The sequence below is a fragment of the Mustela nivalis genome, assembly GCF_964662115.1.
Source record: "Mustela nivalis genome assembly, chromosome: 11".
Classification (NCBI taxonomy): Eukaryota; Metazoa; Chordata; class Mammalia; order Carnivora; family Mustelidae; genus Mustela; species Mustela nivalis.
This window is the reverse complement of record NC_139030.1, coordinates 111,586,111-111,613,237: the sequence shown is the minus strand read 5'-3', so window position 1 is coordinate 111,613,237 and position 27,127 is coordinate 111,586,111. Positions and strand designations below refer to the sequence as shown.

At 40.5% G+C, this 27,127-nt stretch overlaps 3 protein-coding genes across 13 annotated transcripts in view; 1 reads left to right on the top strand and 2 right to left on the bottom strand.

The window, feature by feature from the left end:
- ANKAR (ankyrin and armadillo repeat containing) overlaps positions 1-13,834 on the top strand; it is a 67,558-nt gene extending 53,724 nt beyond the window's left edge. The window contains exons 19-24 of the mRNA XM_082690501.1: positions 2,550-2,708; positions 3,393-3,510; positions 5,906-6,015; positions 7,521-7,717; positions 9,588-9,634; positions 11,147-13,834. Coding sequence (XP_082546627.1) covers positions 2,550-2,708; positions 3,393-3,510; positions 5,906-6,015; positions 7,521-7,717; positions 9,588-9,634; positions 11,147-11,394 — 879 coding nt within the window. The 3' untranslated portion in view covers positions 11,395-13,834. The remainder of the gene's footprint in view (positions 1-2,549; positions 2,709-3,392; positions 3,511-5,905; positions 6,016-7,520; positions 7,718-9,587; positions 9,635-11,146) is intronic.
- The window catches only part of SLC40A1 (solute carrier family 40 member 1), a 747,507-nt gene that overhangs the window by 189,167 nt on the left and 531,213 nt on the right, over positions 1-27,127 (bottom strand). The window lies entirely within an intron of this gene.
- Positions 5,370-27,127, bottom strand: part of OSGEPL1 (O-sialoglycoprotein endopeptidase like 1) — a 28,080-nt gene continuing 6,322 nt past the window's right edge. The window contains exons 1-10 of one of the 11 annotated variants that reach the window (XM_082690560.1): positions 25,870-25,995; positions 25,051-25,201; positions 24,607-24,847; positions 19,431-19,818; positions 18,213-18,417; positions 17,989-18,137; positions 16,845-16,975; positions 16,664-16,735; positions 15,735-15,841; positions 5,370-8,231 (exon numbers count right to left, since the gene is read on the bottom strand). In XM_082690560.1, the coding sequence (XP_082546686.1) occupies positions 15,763-15,841; positions 16,664-16,735; positions 16,845-16,975; positions 17,989-18,137; positions 18,213-18,417; positions 19,431-19,818; positions 24,607-24,827 (1,245 nt within the window). In that variant the 5' untranslated portion in view covers positions 24,828-24,847; positions 25,051-25,201; positions 25,870-25,995 and the 3' untranslated portion in view covers positions 5,370-8,231; positions 15,735-15,762. Of the gene's footprint in view, positions 8,232-14,440; positions 15,842-16,663; positions 16,736-16,844; positions 16,976-17,988; positions 18,138-18,212; positions 18,418-19,430; positions 19,819-24,606; positions 24,848-25,035; positions 25,202-25,393; positions 25,996-27,127 lie in introns of those variants that run through there. The other 10 variants (XM_082690555.1, XM_082690559.1, XM_082690554.1 and 7 more) reach the window with 10 other exon arrangements.

Here is a 27,127-nt window from a genome sequence, read left to right as displayed (position 1 = left end):
AAATAATTCTGTTTTGCATGCACTTTTGCTCACCAGTTTTAGAATCCACGGATGCAACCATGATTACATGGTTTATTTGCCTAATGGAAATTTTTTTAAAAATTCTTTTTTTTTAAATCAAGTTTTATTTAAATTCCAGTTAGTTTATACAGTGTCATATTAGTTTCAGGGGCACCATTTAATGATTCAACATCTGGTGCTCAACACAAGTGCCTGCCTTAGTCCTGATCGCCCGTGGACCCCATCCTCCTATCCCCTGCCCTCTGGCAACCACCAGTCTGTTCTCTCTAGTTGAAAGTCGGCTTCGTGCTTTTCTTCTTCTCCCCCACTTCCCCTGTTTGTTTGGTTTCTTAAGTCCCACATATGAGTGAAATAATATGGTATTTGTCTTGTCACTTAGCATAATACACTTGCGCTCCAACCACGATTGCAAATGGCAAGATTTCATCTTTTATGGCCGAATAATATTCCACTGTAAATATATACCACATCTTCTTCATCCATTCATCAGTTAATGGACATTGGGGCTCTTTCCATAATTTGGCAATTGTTGATAATGCTGCTATAAACATCTTCTTTATGTATTTATTAATTAGTATTTAACTATAAGGAAGAGCTGTTGCTTTTATTTATTTTTTATTTAAGATTTTTTAAATTTATTTGTCAGAGAGAGAGCATGCACCAGCAGGGGGAGTGGCAGGCAGAGGGGGAAGCAGGCTCCCTGCTGAGCTAGGAGCCCAATGCTGGGCTTGATCCCAGGACCATGGGATCACGAATGACCTAAGCTGAAGGCGGAGGCTTAATGGGCTGAGCCACCGAGGAGTCCCAAAGCTATTCCTTTTAGATGCTAATTCCCAGTTTCTGTAATCCTGTTGTCAACCATTTTGTGGACTATCACTGGTCCATGGGCCACACTTTGAACAGCACCAACCCCAGAGAATTTTGAGAACTTTTGTTGTCTGCAGTGCATTTAGCAATCAGGGAAGAAAATTGCCAACTATCTCTATCAGTTTGGTTCTGGGGATTTGGGAGGAAGAAAGGAGGGCTAGAAGAGGAGAAATGAACTCGCTGCATTATTGTTTTTTAATATAGAATTGTATTCTACTGTAGTATACGAAAAATGGAGATGAGCTGCTGGAATAATATGAGCAGTGTGTAAGGAGACTGAATTTGGATCTAACTTTCTAAGCCACCTTTCTTCTCTCTGTTCGTTTCACATTTTATTCTCATCACCCTATTCCTCAGGGACACCCTTCTCCTTTTTCTTGACTAATTATTCTCCTCCAAATCATTCCCCTTTTCTTCCTGGCCTGTTTCCACCTGCTTCACTTACTCTGGACCCTATTCCTTTGTGAATTCCTAAAAATACCCTTTTTCTTCCTTTATAGCCAGGTGGCTCCTTGTGTGTACATAATTTTTTTATGGAACATTTCAAACATATGCAGAAGAGTAGCATAATGAACTTAAAAGTTTCTATGACTCAACTTCTGCAATTATCAATCCTGGCCAATCTTATTATACCTATATACCCACTTCATCTTCCCAAGTTGTTGTTATTATTTTTTAAAGGTTTATTTATTTGAGAGACAGAGAAAGCATGCAGATGCATGAGTTGGGGGAGGGGCGGAGGGAGAGAATCTCAAGCGACTCTGCTGAGCGCGGAGCCACTGGGGGGCTAAATCTCACGGTATCAAGATCATGACCTAAGCCAAAACCAAGAGTCAGACGCCCAACTGACTGAGAGACCCAGGAGCCCCTCGTCCTACACTACTTTTGAAACAAATCTCAGGCATCGTATAATTTTCTTGGTAAATATTTTGGTACGTACATATAGCACTTTTACATAATGATTAACAGTGGCAGAGGAAAACTCACTTTATTAATGGCTTTTTCTGTACTATACTGTTCAAACAAAATATTAAAAATAAGATTTAGTGATAAAATTCTTTTCAGGCTTTCTGGCAGATCTACTGTATTGGTTCATCTTTGCCAAGTAAGAATTGGCTTTTGCTGTTTGCCAAATCCCAGAATGTTAAAATGTGATTTTTAAATCATCTTTCTTTTTATTTCCCCTCAGGATACAGTACGGAATTTTACAAATGAACTTATTTTAAGAGATGATAGAGATCATCCCACAATGCATAAAATGTAATATATAGCCTGCTAGAGCAAGGGGAGTTTTGATTTATCAAGTCTACTTTGAAATGGTGAAAATAAAAATAAAAATATGTTAAAACAAAAAAGTTGAGGGTTAATGAAATTATGCAATTTCCTTACTATTTAGATATTTATTTGCATAATCACTAACCTAACTTTCCCTCTGAAAATTAAAATTACTTCTCTCTGATACCGCAACCTACTTCTCAATTTTATCTGTTCAATAACATTCTGGGTTAACTCAACTACCTATTTTCCCCAATAATGTCAAATTTTACTTCCAAAGATAAGAATGCACTATATTTAGATGGCCAAGAATTCAAAATTCATTACCTTGAGTAACATAATAGATGAACTGAGTTAAAGATAATACATGTTTCTCCTATTTCCAGGATATCTGTTTAAGGGCGGGCTATGCATTATCCCTTTTTGCCATCAACAATCGCCTTCAACAATACTTAATTTTAGAAAGTGGAATAGTGACCGTATCAATCTTTGAACCCTTTCTTGAATCAACGGTTGAAGCTGAGAAGGCAATGGCGGCATTTCAGGTATAAAACTGGGAATTCAAGCTTCAAATCAATAAATTAGTCTTTTTAGTCAAAACTTAAAAAATGAGAAAAAATTTTTATCTGGAAAAGCGTTTACCAATTTGTAAAATACACAGTATTTTTTACACTGGCCCCTTCCACCTATAGAAACTCCATTATTTATGAGGATTCCTCATTTATCTGCAGTTTTACAAGTTACAAGGCACTGTTTGCCTCTGTACCTTATCTGATACTTCCAACACCGCCGTCAGGCTGTGGGCACACAGTATCATTTTCGTCATCCCCACGCTGCAGGCAGAGAATCACGGTAGTATACAAGACAAGTTTTCTAACTGCAGACCTTTCGCTGATCACACTGATTCTTCAACCTATGACACCCGGTGTATCTGGGTGCTTCTTTTTCTATCCAGTGACCTTTAGGAGAACTACTTTCTATGAACCCATACTTCAAGGACGCAAAAGCTGCGAATATTGCAGGAAGCACACACTGGCCTGCCATGTCCACCACAGTGATCCGACAGTGAAAACTACTCTGATTCAAACCTTTGCCGCTTGCCTTTCTTGTACTGCACCATTTCAAGTTACTCCCCTTACCTTCCTGAGAAGTACCAAGGAACAAAAAGCTTAATTAGAGGAGCAGAGTAGAAAACATTCGGTGATTCAATGCTTCTTTTTTGTTTTCAGATTATCATCTTAGCTAAAGTCATTATAGATGTGGACCATATTACTTTGTCTGCAAGAGGTGTTACTATTTTAGTTGATAGTCTGTATTCAGTTAATTCCACTACTATTATCTTGACAGGTAAGAAAGAACTAGAGGTTGGTTACATAAAACTACATCTGCATGAAACAGTTTTCAAAAAAATTTTTTGTAATCTGAACAATAAAAACGTAATACGCTTGATACTATGTCACATGGTTTGAAGAATGAACTGGTGTATGTCTACATGCAACTCCACACAAATTCTACATGGGACAGTAGGAGTCTACTCTGCACCCCAACAGAAGCCAGGCAACTCTGACCGTGGCCTTTTTGATTTCCTAGTTACCTTTTCAATCCCCTAATTATTTTTTGCAAATATAAAATGAGAATCCAACTCTGAGCTACTAACCAGAAAATTTACACACTGATTTATAATAGTAATGGCAGATTTATATGCTATTCCTCTGTCTGGTTTTCTTTTGATCAACTTCACATTTTGCTAACATTCAAGAATTCCTTATGTTGCTATGCGATATAGCAAAGCAAAATAGTCCAATAGAGCTCTTGGCACACTTAATGCTAACCGTGTAACTCTATCTACTCTAGAGCTAATTTTCGAAATGAATAATAAGGTAATTGACTTGATATATCACTCTCAACACAACATGAAACAGGATCAGAATGACGATCACATGAAGTGACTACTACCGAAAAATAAACAAGGTCTTTGTTTTTTTTTTTTTTTTTTTTTTAAGATTTTATGTATTTGACAGACAGAGATCACAAGGAGGCAGAGAGGCAGGCAGAGAGAGAGGAGGAAGCAGGCTCCCTGCCGAGCAGAGAGCCCGATGTGGGGCTCGATCCCAGGACCCAGGGATCATGACCCAAGCTAAAGGCAGAGGCTTTAACCCACTGAGCCACCCAGGTGCCCCATAAGGTCTTTGTTTTTTTAACTGAGATGGGTCACTGAAGGTGGGAAAGGAAGTTACACTTACTGCTACACTTATATTTTTACTTGGCATGGAAGGAAAATTCACGCAAATGAAAACTTACTGATGGAAACTAGTTAGGAAAAAAAACGTTTAAATTATTAAATACATTCTTATTTAAATAGCACTCTTAATTCAAGTCATAGTAATTCTATGAATTGACTCTGAAAATAATCATCGTGGTTTTAAATTTTACTGCACAAACTCGTGTGTGCAAGAAATACTATGTTATACTCTCCTTCAAATATGAATTTTCTCGGGCTGGCTGGAACTGAATCTCAAACGTGTCTGGGCCTTCTTTGCCCTCCGGCCTCACAGTCACAGGCATCTCCAGAGTCACGTGCCTGTCTGGGGTTTCCCAAGCAAAGCAGGATATTTGGGCCTCGGATATAACGTAAAATAAATGTTGTCCCAGATGTCTAAGTTGACAAGGTTCCCACACATGGCTCCAGAGGTACAGGAGTTTCACAAATACTAGATTTCTGTTGCCAAGGGTCCAGTTTTCCTGTGTCCACCACACAACCGCGCTCCACAGGCAGCTCCTGCCCCTGGTGTGGACTCCCTGGTCTGGGATCCTCTGCCTGCCTCCGCCCCGTCCCCGTCCCCGACTCCCCATCTTTAAAGAACCCCCTCTGCCTCGCTCCTTTTCCCCTACAACAGTGCCTTCTATGTTCACAGGCTTTTAAAAATATACGCCTGAAAAAAAAAAGGTTATTTTTAGACATTTTTTGCTTTAAGCCACATAAGCCATCCCTCCCCATCCTGAATCAATAAATACAAAGGTCTTGGTTTATAAAGAATGCAAAAAAAAAAAAAAATACAAGAACAAAACCCAAGTGAATACCTCAACAGAGCGTCCATCCACATTTATATTTTACAGTCTGTGATGCGCTTATTCCACCACAGCAACAATACTATGAAAAAATATCACACGAAACCTCTAAAAATAAAACACATATTTGAATGAAAGAATTTTAAATTGGTAGTTGCAGATTTATTTAATTACCTAATTACTTTATTATTTTCAATCTCTTTTTATGGCAAACATTTCTTTTTATGGCAAAAACATCAACAATTTTAAATTTAAGTAATACATTGTTTGGGTTCAAAATACCATTAAGCTCTTAACTCAAAGTGATCTGAATTGCAAAAAGGACAAACTTAATTTTTTTTATGGTAGTTCAAACATTATGTTCACGGTCATTAAAAAAACACAAAAGCTCAGAATATATTCTGAAGCCACAGGAAAGAAAAACTCTGATTTTCAAAACTCCCTACTTTTAAATAAAGCGAATTAACTTTTACTGTTGGTGACAGACAGAAAACCAAATCATAATTTTGGGGAAAGAACTCCACATTTAATACATACATGCTTTCTCTCAGTCCTTCATTAGAGATGTCTTGTGACTCAACCCCTTTAATAATCTGTGCAAATGAACAGAAGTACAGTCGATCAGTTTATATCCATTAAATAACACAAACTTTTTTTCTTGTTTAATTTTCAGGGAATTTAATAGCTAGCCTGGCTCATTCTAGAGCTGCTATTCTAGAAGCATTTACCACATTAGGGACAATCCAACAGCTCTGCTATCATTTGTATTCTGGAAAAGAAGAGGTAAAAACAAAACCAATTGTATAATCGAATATTCTAAAAATGTAATTGCGAATATTCTAAAAATGTAATTGTGTGCTACTTTCTCTACAGGCTGACTATGTTATATAATAGTTCATGTTACTGACTCAAAATTAGATTTTTCTAGTACCACATCTGCCATCCATAATTCTGGTTCCTACAAAATGTGCATATTTGTTTTAACATCAGTACTTAAGATTCAATATACAAATAAGTACACTGATGATAGAGAAGTTTGTAATTAAAATATTTATAAAATATCTCACAAAAACTGGTGACTAACTTATTAACTTAGTAACTAAGCAGTTTTTGTGATCTAAGTCATTTCTACGATTATTTGGAATGCGTGAAAGTGGGATCCACTGGACAGTTTTATCTGCCAAGCAGGATCAGAGCCAACAGTATGAAGAAGGCCAGAGTCCTGGTCTGCTTCTGAGACTCCCCCGCCCTCTCCGCAGGTGTGAGGCAGTGTTTCTCCAACTTCAGGGTACGCAGAAATCACGGGAATCTGTTACACCATAGATTCCTGGGCTCTATTCCCAGCATTTCTTACTGAATACATCTGGTTTAGGCCCTAAAATGGGCGTTTCTAATCAGCTCCTAGAAGCTGGTTAGAAATGGTATCGGGACCGTACACTGAGAGCCACGGTTCAAGGTATGGAAGATAGACGGGCATATGCAGCAGTCACATGCCAGTGTAGAAACTAGAATATCAACTCTGGCTTATGTTCATTCTTTGACATTTCTTAGGCCACCACTAACAGGTTTTCTAAGAACTTCCCAGGAATATACTTTAATCTTATGAACAACCTGATTACTTCCGGGTCACAGGCAGAGGATATTTTTTTCTGCAGTCCTGTGACTGTTAATTAGTTTTTGCCAGTGGAAAACTAAATTGCTTTCTTGAGTGTGTGGAGGTTTTTTTGTTGTTTTTCTTTTTTTTTCCCTTATTTTTATCCTCTAGTCTCTTGCCTGGTCTCCTATTATAATCAACAGCAGTTTTGAAAAATTCCAGCATCCAGGCTGCAGCCAAAATAATTAAGAATTTCTAGGGGTGGAACCCAGGCACTAAGCAATTTTAGTAACTATCAAGGGGATTCCAATGCACAATCAAGACTGAGACCCTTAGTTCCAACTCAATGGTTCTTACTCTGCTGCATATTAGAGTCGCCTCTGGCACTTTTAAAGACAGTGTGAATAACTAGATTCTAAACCCAAGACAGTTGGTGGGCTTTTTTTCTTTTTTCTTTTTTAACTGCTGGTGATTCTAAAACACAGTCAGGACTGAGAACAAGTACTAGAAACCAATGGCAGTGGACAGCTTTCTCTAAAAAGATGGCAGTTCTGCTTCCCTCTGTCGATTGCCATGGGTGGACCATGTTTGCTAGGCATAGCTACAGAGACTAAGGAACTGTTTAGTGAGAACAGTTTGTTAGATATTTTAAGAATAAAGCTCAATGAAGGGATTGAATTGCTTCTTCATTTAGGTTCGCACAGCTTGCTCCTGTGCTCTCGGCTACTTAACCTACAACGCGAATGCTTTCCGCATCCTACTAAAGGAATGCAGAAATAAGCCTAACCAGTTCCTCCGTATAACAAATAATATCAACAGAGATGCAAGTATCAACCCAGCTTTTTTAAAGGAATTTCAAATGCAGCAGCGAGTGGGACTTCCTTCCTTAAGGTATTGTGCCTGTGTCTTTGAAGTTGCAGCAGTGAGGTGATCCATAGAGGAACTTGTAAGAAAGCTTAAGGGAGATCAAGCAAGGGGAACTATTCCTGGTGTGACTGAATACCAAGAGAGAAAACTCACCCTAAATGTCCACTACCAAAGCCTGTTTTACTTCTGATTTAGCAACAAAACTACCTGCGGAGGCAATCTTGGGGATCCCATTTGGCCAAGTTATTCATGTTTCAGAAAAACTTTCTGGGGTTCTGGTCGCTTCCAAGTCTGATCTGGAAAACCACTTCTGGGATATTACTTGAGAGTCCTGAGCCAACCAGGAATACCACCTGACTTTGGCATCATCAAAACAGGTTTAAAAGACCTTTGAATTTCATTCAAAGCTAGGCCAGACTCCCGGGTAGAAACAGGGCTAAATCAGACACAGTGCCTGCAGTTATGGCGAAGGCTGATGGGCATTAATTTATCCACAGGATTTTGCTTCAGTGCTGGAGTTTCATCAGAGCTTAAGTTTCTGCAAACAAAGAGGAGAATCTGCTTAGAATGGGCATCTTTTCTGTAGTCGATGTAGCTGAATTACAAGTTTTCTCCGCAATTGCACTATTTGTGTTGGAAACAGAACTACTCAAGATACAGTATTAACTCTACGATAATAGTAGAGAATAGGATCCAATATTGTATTGTGGTTCCGTAAATCAATTTTCAGTATAGAGAAAAATGAGTACATCTTCATTTTAATTCTTGGAAAACCCAAAGACGCAAAACTGTTTACCCAATTTTATGAGACAGGGAAATCTAAATTCCTGTAACTGACAGTGTTAAAAAATATTTATTGGTTCAAAAAATTAATTTAGGATAAATAACGGGAAGTATTATTTTACACAATTACTCCCACAACTAGCCCGAGTGGCAAGTTTTCAGGAATTAGAGAGATACCCCTTCCTCAGGACGCATTACTGTCCTCTGCTGGAGAACAGGTGTACTAACTATACAAAGCTACAGTGGCCAGGGGGAACGGCAGCCCCTGGAATTGTGAACACTCAACTTCTAGGACTGTGAGCAGTGACCAGTGCTCACCACATTTATAAGAATGGTTACAGGTGAGGCGGAATGGTTAAGTAAATAACAATTACTCCCATAACTAGAAGTACTATGAACTCATAGACTATTTACAAATTTAATTTTAATTTTCATAACCATTCATCGATTAAATGAAACTATGGGAAATGTGCTAAAATATCACCGAGACATGTTTGGAAACTTTGGCATGGATACCAATACCCTTCCGCCAAATGTTCCTTGATCCCGCTACTGGCAAATATGCTGACTGTGGTTGGGGTCACAACAGCATGTTCTCGGCCTATATACTGTTTCTCTCTTCCCATGCCCCTACGCAGCTCCCAGAACAGCAGATTAGGGTCCCTGGATACGCAAATTTTGAAGTATGGACAGAGACATAATTTTCCTGGTGTTAACTGACCCTGTATGAAAGCATTCAGCTGAAATGCCAGCTAGTTTCATGCTACCCTTTGGCCACGAAGGTCACATGTGGACAGACTGAAGTCTACGCCTCACTAAGGTGGCCAACAGCAAATGTTCCTCATCAAATTAACCAGCTATACATTTGAGATAACCACCTTTAATATATTAACTTTAAGCGAGACTTAAATTTTATTACCAGGGAAATTCTGTAACTGTTAGGTTACGTGTACAGGATGATGATTTAACATAATACTGCTTTTAAAAGCCACCCACCCCACCCCTCAAGACACACACCATATTAACTAGGTACACCTTGTTATTCTTTGGCTTGAAACATTGGTAAATCATTGCTTTGAAAATTTTTGTGATCAACATGTTTTCCTTTTAGTCTAGAGAAAAATGGAGGACCATCCATAATTCCTGTCTTTAAAAAAGGTAATTGATTTTTCTTTGGTCTCTGAGGTAATGTCTAGCCCTGACACCTTACAGTTCTGTGTTTCATTTCTAAAAATTCAAAGTGTAGAGGTTACCCCCCAAAAATTTACCTGTAAACTCTGCTTTTGCCATTCTGTATACTTAAAATATCTTCCTATTTAAAAGACTATGGTAATCATTCCTTTTAAGGCCTTCCCTACCATATCACTTGTCAGAAATCCCTCTTACTTTGTTTTTTCTTATAAGCCATGCATAGAAATAGGTCATTACTGAAACATGTAAGTGTGGCTTAAATTACAATCTTGTTATTCTGTTGTTCCATGTACAACTTGTCTGTAAGTTCTTAAGGTAGAGACCACATTTGTTCCACAGATACACTACTGTTTTATACGTATTTGGTAGATGTTGGTTGGGCGATTTTAGGCCTGCAAGATCAGAGTCCAGACCTTTTAAGGTTACACATCAATTCCTATCGGACATGTAATAGGGAAAATAAATTATTTTTTGACTTAATTTATATGCTTAGTGCTTATTCACGTGTGTTTAGTGTAGGACCAGTATCAGTCTTACTCGGTATACTATCCTATCGCCCAAACCAAGGATAGAACCATTCCAAAGCCAGGAGCTGTGTTAAGAGTCACATATGGAAAGGGAGTGAAAAAAGGGAGAGAAGTTCACGCATTCAGGGAGTCTCTGAGGAAAGCTAGGTTTGTGTGGGAGGCTATATATATGAATGTTATGAGTAGAATATTTTTTGTATAGCTTAAAGAGTGTCAGAGTTAATTTATCTATTCTTAAACAAGATTTTATTTATTTGTTTGACAGAGAGAGAGAGAGAGAGAGACAGATCCCAAGTAGGCAGAGAGGCAGGCGGTGGGTGGGGGGAGCAGGCTTCCTGCTGAGCAGAGAGCCTGACTCGGGGCTCGATCCCAGGACCCTGAGATCATGACCTGAGCCAAATGCAGAGCCGCCCACTGAGCCGCCCAGGCATCCCGTCAGAGTTAATTTACACAAAGAAATAAAGTCAGTCCCATTTTTTTCTTTAATACTGTTTTCTTGTTTTGTTTTTTAATATTGGTTTCTAAATAGCAATCTGTGTACCACTAATGGTATAATGTTTTCATAGGTTTATGGTAACATAAGAAAAAATAAGGACAATATAGCAAGTTTCCGAAAAAGTTAGTTTCCTTCAATATAAGACATGTCATTTTGAGATAGTACCTTTTACACTTTCTTTTGGGTGTTACGGGATCCCCACTTTTACAGATGACCTTGGCATTTGTTCTTTTATTAGTCTCAACTTGGCATAATAACAAGTTGACAACCACATATTAGCCCCACAAATTTTTGCTCTCTGACATCTAAAAGTCTGGAAGTTATGGATCCATTCTCTTCGTATGTGTTAGTGATTTGAAGAAAATACAACTATACAGAACCAAAGCAATGAGACTATATCTAGGGCTCTTGGGCTTCAGAAAGACATTTATTTACTTGTGGCTCTCTAATTTTCAGGGAAAGAGCACCGAAGAAAACTAAAACCTAAAATTCAACCAAGAGATTCTTTGACTTTAATACCTCCTGTAACCAACTTCATGGGACTCTTCAGGGCGACAAAAAAGGCCCCTGTTTCTCACAATATTTTTTCCTTTTCATCTGCAATTTCATCAGATATCACAGAAGTTTCAAGACCAAGAATAGTGTTTTTGAGCCAACTTGGGAAACACGTACAGAAAGCGAACCCAGAGTCTACAGAAGGCTAATAAAACCATTAATATGAAAGTAGGAAAGAATTCCTGAGCAATCTTTTCAAATCCTTCACTTTTCTTAAAAGATTTTATTTTTAAGTAATCTCTACAGTCAATGTGGGGCTCAAAGTCACAAACCCAAGATCAAGAGTCACATGCTCTCCTGACTGGGCCAGCCAGGTGCCCCCCCATTTTTTACTTTTAATTTTAATCTAATTCTAGTAGAATATAAAAAACTGAGTATTAACATTTTGAATGGAAGTTCTTGATATTGATACTTCACAGATTTTCTCTAGCCTGTTTACCAAAGTTTAACATCAGGTCAGACTCATAGTTTCGAAAATAAATAGAATTTATTCAATAGAATTAATATTTTATTAAATAGAATTAAATAGAATTTTCCTGCACTTAACACTATTAAAATACAGCAACGGACACAAGTGGCATAATTAGTATCTCTATATCAAGTGTCAGAAACATTTTTAAATCAGTATGCTGGGCTAAAGAGGCCTGATTCAAAAGAGCCCACCTGTTAACATGCACTGTAGCACCTTGAGATAGTTAATGATAAATACTACAAAGGCACAAGGCTTTTAAAACCCCAAATGTAGAAATGTATACTTTTAAAAAAGACTTAAAAAAAAATCTGAAATCACTGCTCACCAAGTACAAAAGTCTGGCTAAACACTGTGGCTACCAGTGTTGACCATTCCCCATACTTACAAGTATTTTTGGTTTACAGCTAGAAAGTGTGACACTCTGTGGCTCAGAATCACATGATGTCTTTGCCCAATGAGCCCTGTTTCCAGTGGGCCCAAGTTTTGCGGTAGGTCTGCTTCTATTTTACTGCAGCAGGTAGGTTTGATATAAAATCAAGCTGGGCTTCACTGTAGCCTTTAAAGCCCTCATTTTTCTCTGACCACTTTGCTCCGGCTGCACTGAGCGTAAGAACTGCCAGCCGTTCCTTTCTCCCACCCCTTAACACAGTAAGATGGAGGTGATGGCAGCCACAGGCAGGGCTTTCCACGCACCAGAGTCTAAAGCCTAGGCTTTTGGCCACTGGACAGTAGGAGACCTCTCTCATCTTCAAATTTAATTCTACTTCTGGTAGATGCTCTAATATAGGAATATTGGGGGGAGGGAGGTTTATTCCATACTACGAAGGGAAAAGTAATTCAAGTGATAAGAAATGAGTCATTTATTCAGCACGGTTAAGGACAAGAGTTCATATTAGTGGAAATATTAAGCTTCTGTAGATGTAAAACAAAACAAAACCCTCTAGACAACAAACTTTGAGCTTTGGAACTGGCTTCTGATGGACTGAAGACTATATTCTAAGAACACCTTCAGAGCTGAGTATCAGGGATTCTTTGAATTCAATAATAGAAGAATTCCTGACTTTCTTGGCCTATCAAGGCCATCCTACTATGCCCAAAACTTATAGTACTTTTCCTGAAGTACAGTCCTCCTGTTAAGATTACTTTTATTACCCTGCATTTTTTTCTTTTTTTTTCATTTTTTTAAGATTTTATTTATTTGACAGAGAGAGACACAGCAAGAGAGGGAACACAAGTCGGAGGAGTGGGAGAGGGAGAAGCAGGCTCCTCACCAAGCAGGGAGCCCAATGTGGGGCTCCATCCCAGTACGCCATGATCATGACCTGAGCTGAAGGCAGACGCTTAACGACTGAGCCACCCAGGCATCCCCGTTTTTAAAAATTTATATATGAGTGGGGCGCCTGGATGGCTCAGTTAGGTGGCTGCCTTCGGCTCAGGTCATGATGCCAGGATCCTGGGATCAAGCCCTGCGTTGGGCTCCTGGCTCGGTGGAGAGCCTGCTTCCTCCTCTTCCTCTGCCTGCTTCTCTGCCTATTTGTGTCCTCTCTCTGTCAAATGAATAATAAAAACAAATCTTTAAAAAGTTAATAAATAAAATACGAGATACGCCTCAAGATACAGAGGATTTCAGCAAATCGTCTGCCTTTTACCCGTACCATGAGCTAAGTGGTACGCGTTTGCCCACACGGAGTTCAGTGCTGCTCCCTTCCTTATCCTTTCCCTCCTCTCTCTTCCCTCCCTCCTCCCTCACTGCCAAGTACAAAAGGCCTACAGACACGGAACACGTCCCCAAACTGCTCATTTTCTTTAACTGTAGTTTCTCTTATTTATAGCATGAATTCAGTTTTGACATGTGTGCTTGTAACACCTGTGGCAATTTCAATACTTAAAAATTTTAAGAGCATAGATTACAGATACCCCATTTTAAAGTATTTGTGATGAGGGAACAATTTTTGGTCAATTTCCTTCCATGGTTTGAATGCACTCTGACTAGGAGACACACAGGAAATACTTGTATTACTTCTCTATGAATTTAGGTTCACATGATACAGAACACAAATTCAAATGAAAAGTGTGAGTTCATAAACTAAGTTTCTTCTAAATAATATATACACATATTTTTAAAGATTTTATTTATTTATTTGACAGACAGAGATCACAAGTAGGCAGAGGCAGGCAGAGAGAGAGGGGGAAGCAGGCTCCTCACTGAGCAGAGAGCCCGATGCGGGGCTCAATCCCAGGACCCTGAGATCATGACCTGAGCTGAAGGCAGAGGCTTTAACCCACTGAGCCACCCAGGCGCCCTCTCTAAATAATATTAAAAAACCAATTCTATCATAGCTATACCTCAACAGCAAAGAATACAGTTTTTTAAAAAATATTGGCTGTTTCTATATGTTCCCTCACATAAATTATATTTTCTATCTCCAAGTGGGTGATCATAAAGGAATACCCTATGATCACAATTCTTAAAAAAAAAAAAAAATTACTTATGGAATTTCCCAATATTGAGGTCACCTTAAGTTAGGATTAAAATAACTCTTTTCACAGTTTAGATTTTTATCCTTACCCCCTATTTTCTGAAGAAAGCAAGTCATTGACTAGAAAATTAACAACCTGGTCCAGTATGATGATGTAATACAACTCTTTACTGATAAAATCTCTCGAAGGACATTAAAGTCAGTAGCATTGTCTTTATATTAAAGGACAGTACATTCAGTTACTTTATTTATTTTTTTAAAAGATTTTATTTAATTTTTTTATTTGACAGAGAGAGAGACAGAGATCACAAGTAGGCAGAGAGGCAGACAGAGGCAGAGAGAGAAGCAGGCTCCGCATTGAGCAGAGAGCCTGATGCGGGGCTCGATCCCAGGACCCTGAGACCATGATCTCAGCTGAAGACAGCGGCTTAACCCACTGAGCCACCCAGGCGCCCCCATTCAGTTACTTTAGATAGAAAAAAAGGATAAGTAGGTATAAAGTTTCAAATTCAAAGAAAATTATCCAAAAACAAAAGCAAAAACCTTTACATCTCATATATTTTCATTGATTAAATACAATTTCTAAAATAGTGGATGTAAACATACGTGGTCAACTAAAAGCACAATACATACTTGAGAGATTACTTGCCTACCATATTTCTTAAAATCTCAGATGGATTTTAAGAAACATATAGACATTCCAATTGCTCCAGGGAATATACCTAATAACATATATTTTTATTATTAATAACATCCACTCTGCTAAAGTCACCTTTTGTCTTTATTCAGAATTCTCTGATTTGACATGACTCTGACCAGGCTACTTTTCTAAAATCGTTCTCATTAGAAAAGTTAGACGAATGTTTCAAAAGGAGCTAAAAAATAGCTTCTACTGATAACCACCAGTTTCTCAGGGCAGAGGTGGGGGGGGTGTAGGGGAAATCAGTGAAGGGGATTAAGAAGTACAAACTTCCAGTTATAAAATAAACTGCGGGATGAAAACCACAGCACAGGGAATATAGTCGATAACATTACAGTAACTTGTATGGTACAGATGGTAAAATGATACTCACCGTGCTGTTGTAATACATATAAGTGTTGGATCACTATGCTGTATACCTCAAATTAATATAATATTGTATGTCAACTATAATTCAATTAAAAATAAATTTAATAAAATAAATAGAACTTAATCTAAAAAATAGCTTTTATAATCCTGATATGAGAAAAACACCAAAAGGTCTAGGCCTTTTTAATATGAAGCTAGGATTTAGCAGATTCACTGTATATGTTCCAAGGTTTTCTTTCTACCTGCAAATATCAGTACATTCTTTTCCTCACAAGATGTTTTAATTTTGATAGTAAAAAGTCTATATTCCATTATAAAACTATAACATATTACTACAGATTCTCAGAAGAGTGGGTTAAATATCAAACATAAAGAAAAACAAAAGAAAGTATTGATGAACAATTAATATCGTGCATCTTCCACAATTTGAAATACAAAAAAAATCACAACTTAATGCTGAAATACTACCTTTAGGGATTTTTTTGAAAAGCAAAAATCAAATGTCCATTTTTAACCGTGGTACTTTTATGGCAGCTTCTCCAACTTCTCCTGATATGTCTACTCCAAGAGGACATCTGCATCACAATCAGATAAATCACATTATTTCCAATACTTGCTTCCTGGTATGTCACTAGTTCTGCAAACTGTTTGCTTAGAATTCCGACAAACAGTGCGCAGCTACTGTATAATCATATGTCATGACAGTTCTTGAAAACAAATTCAGCAGGAACAATGGGTGAAGAGAAGGCCAGTAAATGCCATTAAGAAATCTAAATTTGGGGATTTTTTTAACGACTCTGAGGTATAACTGACATTGAAAAGCTATGCATCTTTAATGTATACAACTCAATGAATTTGAGTGAAGTTTTTGAAAGAAATAGTTCTGCTCTCATACTACAAATAAAAAAGTGAAATAGAAAAACAATAAAAACGATAAAAATGCCTTATAATTCTCTACAAGCTGAAAGGAGAAAAGCAGTTGACCATATACCTAAGGTCCAATCTGCATCCATTTCTACTTTAGAAATTCCCGAGGTTTTTACTGATCTTTCTTTGAGGTTTCAAAAGCTGGCTTGCCCTTTTCTACCTTCCTCTGTCACTACTGGTAGGAAAGGTCTGAGATTCTACTCTTTTTTTCTGTTCTTCCTCCTTAAATTCCGACGTTTGCTTTTTTACAACATTGTCCAATATAAGGCTTCAACCATCCTAGTCTGGAAAAAGGCACCATCTTCAGCCTCAGCACTGTCACAAGAAGGCAACACTGGAGCAGATGGTATGTTCTGCCTGAGGCTAGGCCATCAGTATAGGAGATGCCTTCTGCCACCACTAACTAAACTCTGTATTTAGGCTTTGGATTTTATACTGCTTGCATAGATTTTATAAAAGGTACCACGTACTTGGGTTCATAGCGGATGCCTTCTGTGTTGTGTAAAACGCCCACACCAGCACACAATCTTTCAATACCGTTCCTAAGTAAGAGTGATGCAAAAAAAATAAACAGACCAAGATTTAAAGGAAGAAGATGTAGCATGATGAAATGGCAAATTGTGAGTGGAGCACATACGTCCTACGGCTTACCATGCAATCATAATGCCGTTGTCAGTGCACAGTCTGGGAGGAGGACACAACAAAGTGCACTCTGTTGCATTTGTTACAATTTCCAGAGCTTTTCGGATGTAGAAGTTACTTGCGACACCTCCAGATACAACCTGAAGGAAATGAAAAGACCAAAATTAACAATTACGTGTGGGTATGAGCCAAACTGTTAGCTTAACCTGGGGAAAATCCCAGCAATATGCAGTAAGAAAACATCACATTTTGAGAGGTGGGAAATGGGCAAGTGATCAATGTGTATGGTAAAAGTTTGGAGGAAAAGAAAATCATTTTCAATATCAGTATACAATGACCACTAGATTTTTTTTAGATTTACTTATTTATTTTCGGAGTTGGGGAGAGACAGAGAGAGAGGGAGAGCAAAACTTAAGCAGACTCCATGCTGAGCACAGAGCCTGTCCCAGGGCCGGATCTCAGAATCCTGAACTGAGAATATTACCTGAGCCGAAACCAAGAGTCAGACACCTAACCTACTGTATCATCAGAAGTCCTGGACCGCTATAATTTTTGTACATTTTCTTCTAACTTTTTTCTAATTATAATCAAAGCTCAACAGTGTTTTAGACCCTGCCGTTTTTACTTATAAGCATTTTTCTCATTTTACATTATTCTTCAAAAGCTATTATTACCTTTGATATTCACATAATATTCTATTTTGCGAATCTACCATCATTTAAATACTTTCTCATTTTGTAATTTGCAAAAGGATAAAGTTTAAGATACAGTTAAAAACAGAAGTTTACCAAGGCTTTTACGCAGATCTAAAGGGATTTCATCAAAGGGACATAAATTTGCAGGGAACTAGCTTATTTTTCTAAAAATAATGATAGCAGTTCCTGCATCTCATTTCTTATTGTAAACCCACTTTTAAATTCAATGAGAAGATGCAGTCTTGGAGTTTTTTGGCACACAGGCTATGCAGATGTCCCATGAAGCTGTCACACCTGTGTAAGAAATGGCTGTTAGTCTTTATTCTGCACAATTCCAAACTTCTGGGCTATGACGTAAACACATTTGATGCTATGCACAGGATCAGTTAAGGTCCTAGAAGAAAAGTAACATACTGTAAAGTATTAATAATCCTGTTAGAGGAGGTGACAGAACTTACCAGTACTGCATTACTTGGCGATAGCAGGCGTCTCTGCTTGCAGAACAGAATGGCACGGTGAGCTCTCTTCGCGATGTGGCACGCTGCCGTGTGCTGCACCGCAGCGGCAATGTGTGCGGCGGAAGCCAGGATTTCCCCCTTCTGGGTCCCTGCAGAAGTGAGCAGGTGTTTTTAGGTACAATGCAGGATTACTCATTTTTCTAACTCCCCAAGTAGAAATATACCTTCCTCTTTTTCCTTTTGTGTTATTATCCTATCAACAACATGCTGAAGTCCAGAAAAAGAAAAATCACAATTTTTAGCTCGTTGCATGGGAGGTTTGAAATCAAAATGCAGTTTATTTCCTTGTTTGGCCAAATGTTCGATAGCCTTCCCGCCGCTCATGGTGGAGCACTCTGGATGTTTTATCAAAGACAGTCTTCTTGCCACCTATCGAAAACAAAAATTTCTATGAGTGATAAAATTGCACATTTTGAAACCAAGGTGCAAAGGAAATGAAATTTACTTAAACACACACACACACATATACACAAAACCCAACCCAAACCCCAAACAGAACAAGAAGCCTGGATAAGTAAGATACGCTCTGCTTTTATAAAAATGGACTGTAGCTGGTAGTCAGTAAGGATGGACTCTCGCTCCTCCTCACAGCCCGCCCAGCAGTGGGCAATCACCGCTTCCCTATCTACTCCAGCTCTTCTACTGGAGATGAAAAGCAAGTCTGAAATTCACAATGAGTGCTTAATGATTAGCTTCAAAAATGAGAACCTGTCCATTTCTTCTAATCATTGCAGCTGATTTCTGCAGAGAGCAGTAGGCTCAGGATTCATACACAAAGGAAAAAGAAGCCTGCTTGGGTGATGATATCAGCAATTGTGATGTTTAATCACAGAACTTTGTACATCTTTAATGTCTTTATATTATTTTATATACCCTCTTACTTCACTTTTATAGTTCTTTACATGGCAATTTCTTTCAGATATATATATATATATATATTTTTTAAAGATTTATTTATTTGACAGAGAGAAATCACAAGTAGATGGAGAGGCAGGCAGAGAGAGAGGGAAGCAGGCTCTCCACTGAGCAGAGAGCCTGATGCGGGACTCGATCCCAGGACTCTGAGATCATGACCTGAGCCGAAGGCAGCGGCTTAACCCATTGAGCCACCCAGGCGCCCTCAGATATATTTTTTGATTAAAAACATAACTGCATCTGCAAACTATTTGAGCCTTTATGTACTGATCTAAACCCCTACCATCTCACCCATAATGGCTAGAAATCTACTATTCTTTTTCTTTTTTTCCTACTGCTCATATGAATTTTTTCAGTCTAATATAGTAATCAGAAATATTTAGATAAATGGTAGTAGTATATTATTATTTGATTGAAATAGACAACTTAACAGAAAAGAATGGAGAAATTAAGTCTTAAATAATTACCTTGTCAAGCATGTCACCTGGTGCTATGTCCAAAGACTTCCCCAGAAGCAGAAAATCTGAAACTCCTCTGACTAATGCCAATAGACAATGACCTCCAGAAATCAAAAGAACTAAGAAGGGAAAGTCTACTTTATTTAACAACCTAATAGTCAGAGCGTGAGCCTCCATATGATGAATGGGAATGAAAGGTTTTTTTAACTGGTCTACTAGGTGTAAGCTAAATGATAAGCCTACTCCTAAGCTTAGAGCAAGTCCTGGTTTTACAGTGGTTGCGACTGCTGAGAGTTCACTTGGACAGACTTTACTGGAAGAGAGAGCTTCTTGCACTATCCGCTGAATATTTTCTCTGTGAAGCTGCTGAGCTACTGAAGGAACAATCCCACCTGTTCTGGAAGAAACAAAAAAACATCTTCTTATAATTTCAAGACTGTGAACATAGAGTAAGAAAAGTTTTATATTAGGGCTGAAGGCATGTTTTCAAATTAATTATTTTACAGCTAAATATATTAGTCAAGTATATTCAAATATGCATGCCTTGTAATGCAGCACACTATCAAAACTCAGTATATAGTGATTAAGGGTGTAATGTCTGACTTTTCAAAATTGTACACAACAAATTCCTATGGATTTGATGATGAATGGAACCACCAAAACAATCTTAAGAAGCATTCTATAGAAGATGTCTTGAACAAGGGAAGGACAGGATAAAAATTGGATTTTAGAAAAATTAATCTCTCTGGAGATAGAATTTTTATTTTTAAAACATTTTGTTTATTTATTTGTCAGACAGAGAGAGAGCACAAGCAGTGGGGTGGCAGGCAAAGGGAGAAGCAGGCTCCATGCTGAGCAAGGAGTGTGATGTGGGACCTCACCCCAGGACCCTGGGATCATGATCTGAGCTAAAGGCAGAAGCTTAACTGACTGAGCCACCCAAGTGTCCCTACATGGAGAATTTTCTTTAAAAGATTTTATTTATTTATTTGACAGACACAGATCACAAGTAGGCAGAGAGGCAGGCAGAGAGAGATAGAGGGAGAAGCAGGCTCCCTGCTGAGTAGACAGCCCAATGTGGGGCTCGATCCCAGGACCCTGGGATCATGACCTGAGCCGAAGGCAGAGGCTTTAACCCACTGAGCCACCCAGGTGCCCCATACATGGAGAATTTTTAAAGAGGTCATTTTAAAAGTATTTGTTTACATCTTAAACTACATGATCATGAGAAGTGAAAGAAAGGGACAGAGATCCTTGAAAACTGTTCTGACTGACTGGATGTAAGGGGAAAAGGGTCCACGGCACCAACATGATTCACATATTGAGCTGTAGTGACTAGGAGAAAAGAAAGAATAACAGAAACTTGAAGACAGTTTTGTGAAGAAGATGAGTTTATTTTTACACACACTGTACTTGAGGTCACGGCAGGACAGCAGACAGCTTTCAATCCTGAAATCAGTTGGGACTCTAGTGCCCAGAGCTGGTAATTTTGATTTTGGGTTTATGTAGGACCCACTCCAAATGTCAAGAGCAGGGGCGCCTGGGTGGCTCAGTGGGTTAAAGCCTCTGCTTTTGGCTCAGCTCATGATCTCAGGGTCCTGGGATCGAGCCCCGCATAGGGCTCTCTGCTCAGTGGGGAGCCTGATTCCTCCTCTCTCTCTGCCTGCCTCTCTGCCTGCTTGTGACCTCTGTCAAATAAATAAATAAAATCTTTAAAAAAAAAAATGTCAAGAGTCAAGAAGTAGGAGGCAAAGCTGCTAGCAAAAAAAATGCCAGCATGTGACTAACTTACCACCAAAAAAGCAGAGCAATAAATATAGGGTCTGCAAGATATACCTCTACTCTCAAAAAAAAAAATCTTTAAATATTTAACACTGTAACTTCTATACACAGATATGAAAACCCTCAGTAGGTGCATTCAATTAATATTTACTTAATAGTTATAATATGCAGGGAGGTTGGGTGGCTCAGCCAGTTAGGTATCTGCCTTCCGCTCAGGTCATGATCCCAGGGTCCTGGGATGGAGCCCCAAAGCAGGCTCCTGTTCAGTGGGGAGTCTGTTTCTCACTCTCCCTTTGCTCCGCCCCCTGCTCATGCTCTCTCTAGCTCTGCTATAAATACATTATTTAAAATATTGTTATAATACATATTGTATCAGGCAATGAGGGGAATAAAAGAAACAATCTTATTTAACACATTTATATATAGTAATACCATTTTCCTTAATTCTTCAAAGCTACTTTTTCTCTTATATTCTTCAACTCTGTTAATGGCATTAAACCTTCTAATGACTTGGGTTTCCAGCTTCATCTTTAGCTCCCTTCCCACAGTTAAGTTCGGTTAAGTTCCTGATTGAAAAGCTCCCATTATCTCAGTCTATTCAGAACCTTCTAAATCCAATTCCCTGGGGGGATTTTCTGATCCCTGGAGTCCATTCTATGTTGTGTTGCCGGAAAGTAAAGCAAAATGCTGACCCCTAACTATCCTACTCAAAAACATTTACTTTCTTAAAATTTGGGTAACTCCAAGTCTAAATCCACTTCTACTGATTTCTTCCTTTCCCACACGCCTACCTCCCTTCCTTTTTGTACCTCTTTTATGTATTTTATCTTCAATGGATTATGCTAGCTAAGCACTTGAGACAAAAGAGATGAGTAAGACCGTGGCTTTATTCTCAAAATAATTAATTTGTACACAGCATAAAGAGTAGGTGATCGAGGGGCTAAGGCTAATAGAAAGTCAGGGAAACCATCTGGTCTCAAGGTAGGAGCCAAGAATTCAGGCAAGAGACAAGGGCTTGAATTACGCGTTAAGGGAGGGAAACGTTGGAAGAAATATTTGGGAGGCAGATTTACTACGACTGATTCGACAGTGGTGAGAAAAAAGTTGACTGTCCTTCAGTTTCTGGCTTGAAGAAAGGACACCCCCCACTAACCACTCCTCTATCAATGCATTTTCCATGCTGCTTTACAATGACTTGCTTACCCGACTGTCTTCTTCACTCACTTGTAACAGTACTAGAAGTACGACTGATGCTAATAAGTAGCTTCTATTGAGCTCTTGCTATTTGTCAAGAACTGCACCACACACCTTGGAAGAATTTACATTTACTCCTCACAACAGTAATAGGGGCTACTTACCATCACTATCCCTGTTTCACACATAAGGAAACCGAGGCACAGAAAACCGTGTAAGACCGTAGACAGTTACATAGTAAGATCGTTGAATCAGAATGTAAACCTACACTGTAAAGCACTTGACATGGTAAGCTGCTCAGAGGCAAGGATCATGTATTTTAGTCATATTTGTACCATGGTGCTTCAAATGTTGCCTGGTAGGAATTCAGTAAACGCTGAGATGAGCTGTGTAGATGGTTCCACAAAGTTTACTTCCTGTGTATTCATCTCCAGTGACCTGGGCACTAACTAAACGGAACGTCTGTCCTACTTTCTCACCTCTTTGCCTCTACCATGTTTACTCCTGCTACAATATTTTTCTCCATCTCCATTCATTGAAGGCCTAAGTCCAAGGCCACTAGCCCCTGCAGTGTACCAGATGCCACGGTGGCTACCTGGCACAGTGCAGTGGGCAATACAGTTAAGACAGAGCCTGTCTCCATGGAGTTCAGAGTCTACTGGGGAAAAGACCACAGAAGTAAACAAATGTAAAAATTATCAAAAGGATGATGAAGAAAATAAGCAGGGTGTGGTGATAACAGAATAAGCATGGTGGGGATACTGAATTTAAATGAAGTCGTCAGGGAAGGCCTTTCTGCACAGTCAACATTTACATGTGCAAACGTCCAGGACACTCAGAAATACGGAGTGGGACTGAGGCATGGTAGTAATAGTTACTATCTGTACCACTTGCTTGATACTTTATGCTGCCTTGGACTGAATGCTGTGTTTCCTTGCAGGTCTATATATCATGCCTCAGAGAACAGGTTAAGCTCCTTGAAGGAAAGGACTTTTTAGTATTTCACTACACCTGATTAAATCTTACCTCAGTCTGTTTCACACAGTATTTAACTATTAGAGGTATATTCTGTCTTTTCGTATATATTATTTCTATTATACTCCCTACAATCCTATAAGGCAGGTTATTATCTTTCCCATTTTACAGGTGTGAAAACACAATCAGAAAGGATAAAGAACTTGCCTAAAATCAGAGCCAACAACAATTGCTTAATTCGTAATTCAAACACAGGTCTGTGATCTCAAAATACCAACCTTTTTCACTATTCAAGTGTTATAAATTGATGGCTTGAAGGCATATTTGATTTGTGCAGCATTTTAATATATTTTGAATTAACAACTAATTTTAACACCTGGAGATATTACAGTTATATTCTGGATTTCCATTTTCTCTTGAAAATTCCGAGGGTCAAATAAAACAGCGCCTATGTTTCTACATGGCGACAACTGGCTTCTTCTTCTTCCAGGTATTTTCCACTTTATACCCAGCCCACTCATCTCTGTAGCCTCACTAGTGGTCCTCTGCAAAGACACGAGTTTATAAACCTTGCACCATTCAATGCTTTTATACAACAGTGTATTATTTTCTTTCTTTCTTTTTTTAAAGGTTTTATTTATTTATTGACAGAGAGAGATCACAAGTAGGCAGAGAGGCAGGCAGAGAGAGAGGAAGAAGCAGGCTCCCCGCTGAGCAGAGAGCCCGATGCGGGGCTCCATCCCAGGACCCTGAGATCATGACCTGAGCCGAAGGCAGCGGCCCAACCCACTGAGCCACCCAGGTGCCCAACAGTGTATTATTTTCTAAGTACCAACATGAGTTATAGGTATAAAGGTGAATAGGATTTTTTTCCCCCAGAGATTAACATAGGCTAGAGATGGGGTTACGCTCTCCTAGGACTTTAGTCAAGACCATGAAACGTACAGGTGGACAAAAGAGGAAAAGGCATTACTAAGGGGAAATCATGGATAAATCTCAGAGTTGGGAATGAGCTTAGTTCTTTTCACAAGACGCTCAGCTAAAGTGAGAGCTTACTGTGGACAGCCTTAAAAGCCAGGGTGCAGGGTTTAAGGTTTTCTATTACAGCTACTAGAAGCTTTTGCACAGAAGAACTTAGCTCCTAAAAGTGAACTTTTATATATGACAAACAGAAAATAATTATTTCACTTTGTTTTTCCCAAAAGTGGGAACTACCGAGATAATGTCTACTTACTTTAAATGAACTTCCGTTTGGGAATGTATCGCTTCTCCCAAAATGTTTCCAGTTTCATCCACCACAGCAGCTGCTGTATCATCACAGCTGGTTTCGATTCCCAACACTAGTTTATGAAGAAACGGTTTTCCAGGATGAAAACTAAAAATTCTTAAAAATTCGTAAGTTTTCCTTCTTGCTGGTTTAGAAAAGACTCCCGCTGTCTTACTCAGAATTAGCATACTTACTCTATCAACAACTCCTGGAAAAGAAATGAAGAGACAAACTCATTACTTGGAACTGACAATAACCACTAACCCATTCAGTGAAGCAAAATTCCAATTTTATTGGTTTATTTTTCAGTATAATAGTTTTGTAAAATTAGAAGAAAGTTTTGTAAAAGTTAGCAACAATTTGTAAAGGCCATAGCAGCCTGTGAAGGTAAATGACCGGATGAAGGAGTACAGCGCTCTCCGCGGCGCACACACGGCAATCCGCCGTGAAACGTTCCGGGATCATCATCATCATCACGTTCTCAGTAAACGAGTCATTATGCATCAGACAGCTCAGAGTCGCACGGACAGCCCTTTGCAAAGCGCTATTTGTTTTTTGAGAGCTACGGTTAAGACAAAATCGGTCTAAGAAAAGTGACAAAGGCAAACAGAACAGATAAATGCGTTCCATTTCCTGGAAAGAGCTTCCAAAATGACATTTAGCGACTCGGCCAGAAAACACTGCGCATAACAGACCCAGCTCGGCCGCCCGGCGCGGGCACGACCGTGGCCGAGGCTCCCCGCGCGACGGCCACACCGACGAAAGCGCGGCAAGCCGAGCCCCACGTCACGCGCGACCCCGCTTCCTAACGCCACCGCCACTTCCCCACGAGTGTGTATCGGCCGGTCTCCCCAACAGGACAGCAGCCCGTCCCCGGAGCACCGTCCCTTCGCTCCGTCACGGATCTGGTCTCCTGCCCCCGACGACCCGTTCCAGAACTCGGGGGGCTCCCGCGGCCCTTCCCTCCACAGCAGCGGGGCGTCCGAGTACGCGCCCCCGCCGTGGCGCGGGGCCCGGGTGAGCGCGGTGGGCACGGCCGTGGCGCGAGGACCGAGGCGGGGAGCGCAGGCCCCGCCGCCCCGAAGGACCCCGAGCCGCGTCACGGACACGCGGGCGGGGAGGCCTCCGCGAAGCACCGGTCTTCCGGGCCGCGGAAGCCCCCGAGAGGACCCCGTCCCGGGCCGGCGGACCAGGCGGGAAGAAAGCCGTGGGGCGGGCGGGCCGCCTTACCCTCCGTCCCCGCGCACCACCGCGGCCGCAGCGCCGGACCCTGCCCCGCCGAGGACGGCCGACCGCGCTTCCCCCAGAGCAGGGGCGGACCGGTCGCCCGGAAGTGACGTCATACACACGGGGCGGGGCCGCGCGGGGGCCGCTCGCGTCCGGGACGCCGCGCTCAGGCTTACGGGCGGCAGGACTTCTGCAGGGTCACGGGCTTGGGGCCCAGTGGAGGCCGAAGGTGGACTGTCTGAGTCCGCAGCGTCAACTTCCGGACACGACGCTGCGTGGAAAGCTCGTCGGCCTCTGGCAGGAGTTCGGACGGCCCCGTCCGAAGAGGAGCGTCCGTCCGTCCGTCCGTCCTTCCGTCCGCGATCCCAAACCGGGTGGACCGAGGGGACGACGCAGGCGCCCGCTTGGAAGGGGCCGGGGCACGGGAGCGCTGCGGGCCGGACGGGCTAAAGCGTCACTGCCACTTTGGGGAGCCAAGGCGTGGGGCGGCCTCATTTCTGTGAGTACAAAGGGGACGGGGCTGTGGCCATTCATCTACCATGAAAAATCTAGAATACGGTCTCTGCTTGCCGTGCACACAACCGCCAGGAAAATACTCACTCTTGGACCTCTTCAGTGGGCTTTGCTTTCCTATTTCTGGCATGGGAACTTGTCATCCCGGGTCGGCCTTCCGCCGCGGCCCGCCGGCCCGCAGGGACTCGCTACGCCGCGCGCCACACGGGTAAGGCTGTCACACACACCCGCGTTCGGACGGCATCGGGTTCTCGGTGGGAGTGCGCGTACGACCGGCGAGTCCCTGTCGGAAGTCGCAGCTGCGCTCTACTGTCCCATACGAGTACATCCAGAACTACCAGAATGTGGAGTTTTCTAGGTGAACTCACGCTTTCAAAACGTTGTGTCACAATAGTAACCGTAACTAGCAATTAACTTAGGTTGTCCCGAGCAGTGTTGCAGATTAATTTATTTAAACCTCACTATAATCCTGTGAGATGATTACTTACTGTCCTCATTTGACAGATGAGGCAAATGGACCACAGAGTTTGAAGATCTGCAGGTCATACAGCGAGTAAACTTAAAGCTAGGATTAGAGAAGTTAGGGGCACCTGGGTGGCTCAGTGGGTTAAGCGCCTGCCTTCAGCTCAGGTCATGATCAGGCCACCCAGGCGCCCAGAAAATACAGTTCTATGCTTAAGAAAAAGAGGCAGGGTGTAGCTCAACAGAAGCCAACTTGGAAATGATCACTGGGAACTTGGACTTCCAA